Source organism: Crinia signifera, chromosome 1 (genome assembly GCF_055691185.1).
Source record: "Crinia signifera chromosome 1, ASM5569118v1, whole genome shotgun sequence".
In the NCBI taxonomy this organism is placed as follows: domain Eukaryota; kingdom Metazoa; phylum Chordata; class Amphibia; order Anura; family Myobatrachidae; genus Crinia; species Crinia signifera.
The window spans coordinates 111,379,780-111,392,033 of record NC_139217.1 but is presented as its reverse complement, the minus strand read 5'-3'; the positions used below and the strand labels follow the sequence as shown (position 1 = coordinate 111,392,033).

The 12,254-nt window shown below is 41.0% G+C and overlaps 1 protein-coding gene across 3 annotated transcripts in view; it reads left to right on the top strand.

Annotated features, from left to right (window-relative positions):
* LRBA (LPS responsive beige-like anchor protein) overlaps positions 1 to 12,254 on the top strand; it is a 544,849-nt gene that overhangs the window by 390,080 nt on the left and 142,515 nt on the right. For all 3 annotated transcript variants that reach the window (XM_083171504.1, XM_083171512.1, XM_083171520.1), the window contains 2 exons: positions 2,682 to 2,797; positions 2,925 to 3,037. In XM_083171504.1, the coding sequence (XP_083027630.1) occupies positions 2,682 to 2,797; positions 2,925 to 3,037 (229 nt within the window). The remainder of the gene's footprint in view (positions 1 to 2,681; positions 2,798 to 2,924; positions 3,038 to 12,254) is intronic.

Here is a 12,254-nt window from a genome sequence, read left to right as displayed (position 1 = left end):
TCTTTAATATGATACATTATAGCAACATAGAAATGAAGTAAGAAGAGAGAAATGTGTTTGGTGAAGTGCTGTGTTAAATGGAGATATTCTGGGAATGTATTATGCATATACGCATCATAAATATGTATGAGGGAAAGTGCACAGGCAATAACTGTTAAAAAGCTGTACCACATTCACACTGATGTGATTTATGGTGCTAGGAAATGTGCCTATATCGGCATGAGCCTTCCAAATGCACCGCAGAATTTGTCTGCACTGTAGTTCAGACATACTACTACCCTATTTACCATATGTTTAAAGTGGGTAATAACTATTGTGATTCTCTTAATGTGTGTTTGTTTTTGTGTACAAGGGGTGTTCAGTAAGTTTCTGGATGCATGAAAAGTATTATATTTACAAAGTAAACATTGCATAAACTCCTCTGACGAATACTTTCAAATAATTCTAATTTACATTGGCTCAAACCATTTTGTGCAGCAGCTGGATCAGTCCAAAGATGGTATGTCTTGTATATGCTGGATTAAGGTCTCCACTGCAGTTTCCGGTGACTGCATGTTGGATGACCAATTTCCTGGATGCAGTCATGGGCCAGAAAATACACCACCTTCCTGGACTTGTGGGCCAGGGCAGTGGTGATGGAGAAGGCCACCACCAGTGCGAGTTTTGGAAGTCACATGGAAATGTCTTAAAGCACTTGTGACGAGTATTGGTTGGTATACCACTCCCCATTGACCGTGCACTGCTGAACGAAATTACCAGTCTTGTCCACAAGAACAGCCACCATCTGCTTGGCTAAATTGTGCTGACTTTAGATATTCTGTGGTGGCACACCACTGTGGGGCTCCCTGGGCAGACTTGGTGTCCAAATTGTAGATCCAGCTTTCATCGCCATTGATGTTCTTCCAGACAGAGTTGAGCTACACAGTTTTCAGTGATGGTGGACACATTTTGGCTGCAGTGCTCCTCATGTTCCAGGGACTCCCATGATGAGACCGTGATTCCACCCAAAAAGCAGCTTGCAGTCGTCAAAAACCCTCCTACTGTTGCAGACCTTTCTTGTACAGTAGTTGTAGAAGTCCTAGCTCTCAAGTGGCCTCTGTTAGAGCTCCATAACAAGTTTGAAGAAAGTGAAAATGCTGTCTTCAATGTACAGTGCTGCTTATGTACAGTTCTGTGACTTGACATTTCAAAAGACGTTTAGTCAGAGATTATAGGTCAAAACCAGACAGTCAGATTGTTTGTACTCTACCTATGCATTGCACATCCGGAAATGTATTGTATTCCCTTTGTAGTGTGACTTTCTCAAGTCATTTGTTATCCGGAAAGTTCTTATGAATAGGATTGATTTATTTGGTAATTTTCAATGAAATGGGCTTGATATTTAGAAGGTTTTATATGCATAATTGGGTGGCTAAATACTCAATTTTTCTTTAGTTTTTTTTATCTGGCTAAACATTAATACATTAATTAATTTATATATAGATATCTAAATGGATATATGTATGTTCCAGCATGACTCTAGAAAACCTCGAGCAATTGTGGGGGTCCCATGGGCCCAAAAAATGGGTTCCGGCCACTACACAAAGTGGGTCAGGGAAACAAGATATGGCAAAGTTGCATAACATAGAGGGGGTAGAGGACATTGATTGGGTCCAGATTATGTTCACAGCCACTGAGACCCACAATCCTGACACCGCCGGGAACCCAAAAAGGGGTCTGGCCACAAACCAAAGTGGGTCAGGGATGTAAGATGGCAAAGTTACATAACATAAAGGGGGTAGAGGACATTGATTGGGTCCAGTTTAAGTTCATGGCCACAATCATCTGCAATCCTGACACTGCAGAGGTCCCAGGGGCCAAATAGGGGTCCAGCCACTGCATAAATAGGGTACTGGTCATGGGGTGTAAGAAAAAGAACTCGGTGGTCAGATCCAGGAGCCCACCAAATACAGGTGTATGTCGGTCACACCATGGGCATGGCAAACTTGTTCAAGTAATGCTAATTGCACAACCAAACCAAAGCCACATCGGGTAGTTCAGCTAGTACTAATTATGACACACGTTTATTTGGCTGAAAAATGGCACATACTAATAGATTAACAGACCTGTCCGTAAGGAATATACCTGAACTGTGAGAGGAAGGAGTTTGAGAACCACTGGGATATAGAATCTGTGAACCGGTCTCCTGTAGGATTGTTTCAGGAGTTGGGCCCCTGGAGGAATGGACAAGTGTGTACTGCTGAATTTGCTTATTGTGTAATTTCCAGTGACTGCTGACATTCACAATGTTTATATAATGTCCATGTCCTCATTGTGAATGTAAACCTGCTCACTGTCAACATAGTGTCCATGATGACATTCTGAATGTCGACATACAGGTGATGTCGACGTCATGACTACATACCAGTTTGCTTTGTGTGCATGTTGTACTTTCCTCTGCAGTAGAAAAACTGGCCTGACATACACTTTTCATATGGTGTCTACAAATACACGGTCATAGTCTAGTAGCTTTTCGTGATTCTCATCTGCTATCTGGTACTAATTTACCAAGTGCATTATTTTTACAATATACTTTTGTATACTCCAGTGTTATCATTTACTCTTTTATTTAATCCATTTTTTGTTGTTGTTGTCTTTGTTTCTCTAAATTCATATTTGGAATATTTGCTTTTCTTTGGCAGGCGCATCTCCCTGGCTAGTCCTCGGCAGATATTTAAAGCATCGAACATGACTCAGCGTTGGCAGCACAGAGAAATCTCAAACTTTGAATATTTAATGTTCCTGAACACGATAGCTGGTAATGCAGCGACTGCTCTGCAGCTTATTTTCAGTTTGTTGTGAATGTGTTTTATGTGTCTCTTAGGACCTGTATTTCTACTGTGACATCTGATCTGACAGCATTACCAATTATTTGCCTTTAACAGGGCGATCCTACAATGACTTGAATCAGTATCCAGTATTTCCATGGGTCATCACAAATTATGACTCTGAAGAGCTGGATTTGACCCTTCCAAGCAATTTCCGAGATTTATCAAAGGTATGTGGCAAAACGTATAGTAATCTTTTTCAAAATGATTCTTTGAACCTCTGAGTATTAATTTAGCCTTAGTCGATTAGACCAATGGTTCTCAACCTCGGTCCTCAGGACCCCCCAATAGTGCATGTTTTCCAGGGTTCCACGCAGAATCACAAATGAAATAATTAGCTCCACCTATGGATCTTTTAAAAAGTGTCAGTGAATAATTAGTGCACCTGCCGGGTGATCTGGAAAACTTGCACTGTTGGGGGGGTACTCGAGGACCGAGGTTGAAAACCACTGAACTAGACCATGTTTGGGTAGCCTGAAGAATCTAGAAATATATGTACTTCTAGGCTCTCCATCCATAAGTAATGCATAAGAAAAAGGCAACCAGGCAACATTGAGCCTGTGGTGCACAGAGGAAATAAAGCTGGAACCTTGTGTGTGTGTGGTGGGAGAGAAAGAAGTGGGAAAGATTTAGTATTTGCACTACCTATTTAGCTATGCCTTTTTGACTGTCAAGGACGTACTAAGTTTGACCATTTGACGACAAATACCTATACTAAGAGATAGATGTTGAATAAACTCTGTTAGTAGTACATCTACCTATTGACTGAATATACAGCAAGCGCCCATTTTCAAAAGCAAAAAGTAGTAACACTGCGACCAACATAATACATGTTGTAATGCAGTGGGTGCAAATATATATGTATATAGTACTGTGCAAAAGTTTTAGCGGAATAAATACAGCAAATTAAGAATGGTTTGAAAAATAGAAGTGCTAATAGGTTTTTTTTACCAGTTAACTAATACAAAGTGAATTAACAGAAGATAAATCTAAATCAAATCAATATTTGGTGTAACCTCCTTTTGCCTTCAAAACAGCATCAGTTGTTCTAGGTACAGAGAGAAAAAAGGTTTAGTCAGTCGCACTGAAGTAAATGTATATAAGGTGGACCCTCTTTTTCTTATTAGCCTCAATTGGTATACGGTATGAGGGTGTGCTACCATAGACACTGTGTAACTAGCAGTATGGGAGGACAGAGAAGAGTGTCATGTGCTAGTGCACCTCAAGAACTAGAACTAATAAAACATAATCTTTAATGAATTCATGTTAAAAATAGCTGCGAAATAAAACCACACATATAACAACAACATTTTTTAAAAAAGGAAACACACCTAGTGAGCCCCACTATATGTCCCTATTGTCGGTATTAAATTGATGCAGTGCTACACATTGGATACTTAGTGGGATTGTACCAATCCTCCAATTGCGGGAAATTATCCCTATTAGTATCGCTAAAGAAGTTTATTCACAGTTTAAAGTAAGGACACAACTGTAGTGTAATGAAGTGGAGCATAAATTGCAAGAAGGCTTTCACCCATAGCAGCAGGCTGCACCGAGAAGCGGGTGTGATTCCCATCTCAGTGCACCCGCTTGCTATGGGAGCCACTGGCTGCCCTGTCTGCGTACCGTGGAAGCTCAGTAACGAGGTGTGCAGAGTGCTACTACCTCGTCGGCTTGGAATGCAGAGATAGTGAGGACGTGAACCTGGCGCCAGATGACACGTCACTCAGTCTGGTTCTCCGTGTCCTACGGGACCCGTGTTAGCGCTGCCAAATACAATTCAGAAATACATTGGTATGTGGGGAAGGGATAGTGGGGTATTAGACACACTAGGTGTGTAGACAGTCTGCGTACGCTTCGCACACCGCTTCCTTAGGACCCTAGCATTAGTTTGACAAAATCGCTTAGTCAAAATCCCCAGTGCATCTTGTCAAAATCGCTTAGTTAATATTGGCCATTAGCTGATATCTCAGAGCGTGTACACTGCTTTAGTGTTCATCCTTGTGTGTACTGTAACAGGGTTGTGGCCATTCGAAAGGGGGCATGTCTTTAGGATCACAGGGACAGTGAGGCAGACTGGGTAGAGACAGTAACATGGTACGAAGATTAGGGTTAGGCACTTGCGGCCAGTTATAGGGTTAGGCAGGAGGAATGATTGGGGTAACAGGGAAAAGTTAAGTATACTTACCGGATCCCTCACAGGATTCCCACCTTTGGGATGCTTGTGTCATTATTCTGACTGCTAGCATCCCGACCGCCAATCATCCAAATGTACTCCAGTATATACACATAGCATAAAAAGGCATTGTTGTAGTTTATTTTCTTTAAATAAATTCATCATTTTTTTTTATTTTTTATTGTCTTTCTAATGCTGGAAACTACACCTGCTGCATTTGAGATTTTCTACGATACTTTAGTGATTATTGTTTTTTTTTTATGTCAATTTGCTGCTGAACAATGTCTATTTGTCTAATTAGTCAGGTTCATACAATTGAGACTATAGACAAGGTATGTTTTTAATGGTATATTCACACCAGCTAAATGATAGTGTTGCCTTCCTAACTGAAAGCAATGACAGTATAGGTAAGTACTGACAGCAAGGGATTCTTTATACACACGGACAGCATTGAAGTAAATCTATGCTGTGCCACGTACACCGTCCCATAAACAGCAATGAAATAATAAGTGTGCCTTGCTTGTGGTTTATACTTAGAATATTTGTGTTATAGTGTCACTCTTGTGCACAAACTCTAATTGAGGGTCAGAGTAAAGACGTGAGTTTCCAGATCAGCATAAAGGTGGGAAGGGGTTCTATTTTATTTCTGTAACACTGCTTACAAGACATTGTAAAATGTTTGGTCACAATAGTGCCCTGTTTTAGTAAATGACCACCTGTGCACATGCATCCAGAGCAAGAAAAGCATTTCCACATGTTTCTGTAACACTAGCTGCTCCCCCGCACAGCACTTCACTCTGACCTAAGATTTAGTGTGCTGGTACATATTTTGCCTTTTTATGTATTTATGCACTCTAAAATTATGGATGACACCCAAACTGCAGACACTGGGGGCTGAGGAATGAGAGAACTTACAAGAGCTGTCTGTCTGGTATACAGACAAAGGTTAGATAAGAGACAGACCTGCATCTAGTGACTAGAATGGAGACAGATTACAGTAAAATGAATTTCCACAGAGAGAAGGGAGTGTAGAGTATATACAGAATAGTCAGAGTTTAAGCCAAAAGAGAAATGAGGACAAGGAATGGGCCGGGTGTTAGTACAGATTAATATTCTCACCCAGAGAACTGCAGTCTGCTCCCAGTTATTTTTTTAATGTTCTCTTTTTTTCTTCAGTTTAGAATATAATGGTGTTTCCACAACAAGGCTTCAGCAAGTGCACACGAACTGCGTGCGCCAAATTAAATATGGTGGTCAGGCCATATTCTGGGTTGTGTTCATCTACTTCCCCTATCCATTTGCTTGTGCAGCAAGCATGCATCAGCTCCTTACTGGTATTTTAACCAATAGAAGTAGAGGTGTTGCCTATAGCAATCAATAATACTTGACCTATTATCTTTTAGAAGGCACTAGATGATATGTACTTTACCAAATATACCAGTAAAATGTCTATTTACTAAGCCCTGGAGAGAGAGAAAGTTGACAGAGATAAAGCACCAACCTGCTCTTGCGTAACTGTCGTTTTTCAACCTAGCCTTTTACATAGCAGTTACTAGCTGATTGGTTGGAATTTAATCTGTCTGCACTTTAACTCTCTCTAAAGAGAGGGGGGGGGGGGGGGGGGACAGCTTTCCATAGCATCCTGCTATGGAAAGCCATCCACTCTGGAAAATCGCTTGGACGGGTGAAAATCTGTGTGTGTGTGCACTGAACGATTTTAAGCCCAGCTATTTTTTCCCCTTCATCGCTGTGCAAAAATGCCCAGTGTGTATGGACCTTATGGCTAAGGAAATATAGCCCTTAGTATCTACTGGACTTCTCTTATGGTATTTTTAGATGTTCTCTGTTTACACCAAGGCTTTTTCACGTGCCTGTAAATCTGGAGCCATGCCATTAGATATAGAAAGATATAATCAGTATTTTCTAGTCTAGCACTTTATTTTAAAATTTGCAGTAATGTAAAAATATATAGCACTGTAAATTTGTGAGAACTTGTAAATGATAATTGCCAAATATCTATTGCTTTGGATGTTGACTGAGTCTGCGAGCTATACACCAGTCCCCTTATTTTGTTTGAGGAATGTATTTACATATATTTTCAGTCCCAACCAGCTTTGTTTATGCAACTGTGCACATGTTTAGTGAATGAATTCCTCTGTGCATATGCTGCAATAACACAGGCTTCCAATACAGACCATTTCAAATGAACTCTTGTTTTTTTGTCACTTTCAATATATATAATTTGATATATAATCTTGCATACATTTAAAAGAAAAGTGTTGCACTTGGGACAGTTTAAGCACTATCAGAGCAGCAGATGAAAAGGAAACCACAATAATATGTAGCAGAGTCAGTGGTTACAACATTTATGTTTCTCATGTAAACTACTTACTGTAACTGCTACTGGAGTTACTACTTTATAGTCTGCTGTTACTGAGTCTGCTGATTTTCTGTTCTAAGTAATTAGTGATTGCTCCTCATGTAACATTGCAAGAAACTGATATTCCATGCATCAATATAAAACAATTGTGTTCTTTTTTATGATTAAATACATTTCATGGTTACAGTAATGACAACTTTGAAAACTTAATTAAAGGGTATAACCGCGCCCAGAGGCTTCTGCACCATGTAACTCCAAGGGATACTACTCCCCAATAAGATCATACAAAGCAGAAAGTGGACACTTGTGCACTGTCTCTATTTGTGAATGTGGTGCTCACCCATTCAATGGACTTTCTCCACAGGTAGGTAGGCACACAAGAAAAGGGAGAACATGTCGGTGACAAAACCACAAGGCAAATTCTGGATAGGTAGATGACTCCTACAAACTGACCTGTCTGCCAAGCCCCATGTGCATATAAAGGTTTCTTTTGATAAATCACGATAACCCTGTTCCCTGCAGTAATAGCTCATCTTTGAAATGTGCCCTATTTTCTCTCAAACGTTTCTTTGTCATAGCATACAGGGACCGCTACAGGAAATTAAAGTGTCCAAGTAGTTCACAAGTAGAAAAATGTATTCCAAAAAGACAGTCCCATACATAAAAATTATGTAACAATACTCAAAACAGATGGTATACTCCTATCATTGATTTATTTTCCTGTAGCAGTCCCTGTATCCTGTGACAAAGAAACCTTGAAAATAGGGCACATTTTAAAGGTGAGACATTACTTGCAGGGGGAAAGGCTGATCCTGATTTATCAAAAGGAACCTTTATATGCACATAGGGCTTGGCAGACAGGTCAGTTTGTAGGAGTCATCTACTTATCCAGAATTTGCCTTGTAGTTTTGTCACTGACCTGTTCTGCCTTGTCTTGTACCATTTTCTTGTGTGGCTACCTACCTGTGGAGAACATCCATTGGATGGAGAGGATCAGCACCATATTCGCAAAACAGCGCACCAGTGTCCAACATCATCTGCTTATTATGACAACTTTGATGACAATTTTTTGTATGTGTCAATTATGTTACCTATGAAGTCTAAATGACAGATAGTTGCAGTTTTCCACAATTTCTGTTTCATCCAACTGAACTGCAGCTCCAGCAGAAGAATGGCACATTGGGTTCCTGCAGATTAATGTTTCAGATGATAAGGTCCCACCAGCACGTTTCGTCTACGGTACTTCCTCGGGACAAAATTTGTTAAACTCCATCTATCTGGGACAGTGATCTTTACCAGAGAAACTTATTGATCAGTTTTTTTTTATTAATTAATAAGGAATAATCACAACCCAGAAGTGCTATACACATAACTGTCTAAAAAATAAAATACCCTTCTTCTTCACTTTAACTAATAAAATATAAGAAGCACCTCTCAGTAACACTTCTGTTAGCAAGACTCGGGGTCAGGCCCAGTTCTAAAATACATTTTTGGAGGGCCCCCTAAGTGTACACAGTGGCCCGACAAGGAAAATTCACACACATTGGCCCCTACAGGGGAGATGGTTGTCACTGTGGACTGAGGACTACTTCTGAGGGTCCCTCACTGTGGAGTCTGCAGTAGGAGGACAGCAGAAGCCACTCATGGGAGATGACGGCAGCCCACTCATGGGAGATGACGGCGGCCCACTCATGGGATATGCTAGGGAGTTCTCAGATAGGCAACTTTGATGCGGTGGCCCAGCATCACAAACGCTGAAGACTGCCTATAGCAGTCACATGATGGTCCGGACCGTTGAGACAACATCCAGGACTGTGTCTGTGCATACATTTTTTTGGGGGAGAAATATGCTTCTAGATACATTAAAATGAATATATTGAGACAAAAACTGTTTTTTTTTCCAGAATTTTTGTCTGTACGTCCTGGCATAACGCAAAAACGACTGGATGAATATGTATTGATTTTTCGGTACTCTTTACTTAGAACGGCGCCCACGATTTTGATTGTGGGCATCGTTAGTAAAAAATCTCGGGCATTGAATGCACTAAAAAATCGGGTGCGATGCGACCGACGAGATGCCCGCGATTTCCCATAGGGAACAATGTTAAATGTCTCAATTGACCCAATTTTCCTGTTCAATGCCTCAATTGACCCGATTTTTCCATAGGAAACAATGTTAAATGGGCCACAGAGGCCAAATAGGCACCCTGAAGTGTATAATGGCCACCCGAATTGTTAACGCCACCCCACGATCAACGTCAACCCGAAGCGTGGCGAGCGGCGGCGGTGCGCGTCCTACGACCTTTTCATACCCCCACTATCCACGTCGGCGTGGAGTTGAGAATAGAAAGTGTGGCGAGCGCAGCAAGCCACCGAGCCCGAAGCGTGGCGAGCGCACGCAGACAGCTGTGAAGCCCGCGAGGGGACGCGGATACCTGTGAAGTTATCCGCGTCCCCTCGCGGGGCTCGCCACGCTTCGGGCTCGGTGGCTCGCTGCGCTCGCCACACTTTCTATTCTCAACTCCACGCCGACGTGGATAGTGGGGGTATGAAAAGGTCGTAGGACGCGTACCGCCGCCCCTCACAGGCTCGCTGCGCTCGCCACGCTTCGGGTTGACGTTGATCGTGGGGTGGCGTTAACAATTTGGGTGCCCATTATTCACTTCAGGGTGCCTATTTGGCCTCTGTGGCCCATTTAACATTGTTTCCTATGGAAAAATTGGGTCAATTGAGGCATTGAACAGGAAAATCGGGTCAATTGAGACATTTAACATTGTTCCCTATGGGAAATCTCGGGCATCTCGTCGGTCGCATCGCACCCGATTTTTTAGTGCATTCAATGCCCGAGATGGCCATGATGGGCGCCCTTCTAAGTAAAGAGTACCGATTTTTCACTATTATAGAACTTGGTGACCTAGAAATAAACTGAAGTATGTATTATCTCAATGTAACATTATAGGAAAAAACAGGAGCTTTACACTTGGCATGTGTTAGTACCACAGAGCAGTAAACAGACATCCACGCATGATCGATAGCAGTGTCCAGTTTGTGGGATATGGTATTGAGGCAACAGGGAGCCAACTCCCTGCTGGTCAACCTGATTATTGCACAGTATGTACACAGCACATGGAGCAGGTTAATTATGATTTACCGGGGATTGAAATACCGACAATCACTGGGCCAACACTGTTATACCAGCAGGGTGTAAATACCGATGGTCAAACTCCTTACATGTACATATTACTGACAACTGAAATGCCAACATGCAGTATACCGACTTGATCATAATACCGAATATGTTGAAATGCCGACACAGTTGAAATGTTAACATGGACATCGTATTAGTGTACCGCGTCCGCTGGGCACACTATTCTATTCTCCCTCTATGCCTACTGGGATGGTAAAGTGTGAACAAGTCTGTTTTTGTGAAAAAATAATGAAAAACTATTTGGTATTTGTGTAATTTTTTTGGGCTGTCTGCATTGTGGTTGCTTCTGTGTTTTGTATCGATGTACCAGTGTTTTGATGTTGCATGTATTTTGATTGTCAGTGTTCTGTACCTGTCGGTATTTTGTCAGTCAGTAATTAGTTTTGAGGATTCTGTCAATCAATATTTAGTCTGTCGGCAAATTAACTACATAGCCATGGAGCATATGGAGCGGACTGGTCAATCTGTTTCTGACATAAGGAGTGCTGGGAAATCTTTGTTGGTCCCAGAGAGATGTTGTGAAGTCATGTGCTGTGTACAGGCCTCATCTAACAAAGTGCTTGTAAAACATCCTCTCAATGATATTTAGGGAAATGCATTGTTTTTTAAAGGAATGGTAATTATGTAGTGTTTGTACAGGAAATCGCATGTTACCTGGATCGTTTTAGTAAAAAATAAATTGTGGATCGTTGCTCTAAACCAGGCATGGTGAACCATTGGCCCTCCAGCTGTTGTTGAACTGCACATCCCAGCATGCTGGGATGTATAGTTCAACAACAGCTGGAGGGCCCAAGGTTCCCCATCCCTTCTCTAAACTGTTAGGTGTGTACCTAGCTTGAGTAGTCCGGAATTAATTATTTTTATGTATCTCATAAAGTAGACCAGGCAGCTCTCCAGCTGCGATGGAACTACGAATCCCAGCATGCCATTATTTTTGGATGTTCTAAAACTAGCAGGGCATGCTGGGATGTGTAGGTCGGGCTGCTTGTGGAATGTCCCTTCCATAAAGCGTATCGGTTTTCCCCCTTATTGATGACCTGCTTTAAAATAAATTAGTTTTTTAATATAACAGTAGTTAAAGTATACATTTTCTTTCATTTTTTCACCATTGACAACCTATTTAAAGAGAAGTATTTAGAATATATTTACTTCATGAGTTGTTTCATATGTTATCTGCCTGTTCTTTGCAATTGCAGTTTACTTGGTTCATTTTCTTAAATTTATTTTTCTTCTACTTTTTAATCTGCATTGCCGTGTTGTGTATTTGTTTGCTTTGGTTGGTTTTGTTAGTATTAGATCCAATGCAAATGATAAATCCTGCATGTAGAAATACACTGATACATCCTGACATTCAGGTTTTAGTATCTGCATAATTTTATTTACAGTTACTATTTATGGGCATATTTTTTTTCTGTTGCGGAAATAAACTCTGGCATGCATGTCATCAACAATGTTATATTTATTACTAAAATTAAGTATGGTGGGATAGAGCTGGAAGCAGAATTACAAAGGCTGGGGTTTTCTTTTTTTCTAATGACAATTTCAAACCAAATATATTCTGTATCACATTCATATACCCTCACAGTATATGAGTGATATATTGAGAGAGATGGGTGGGAAACC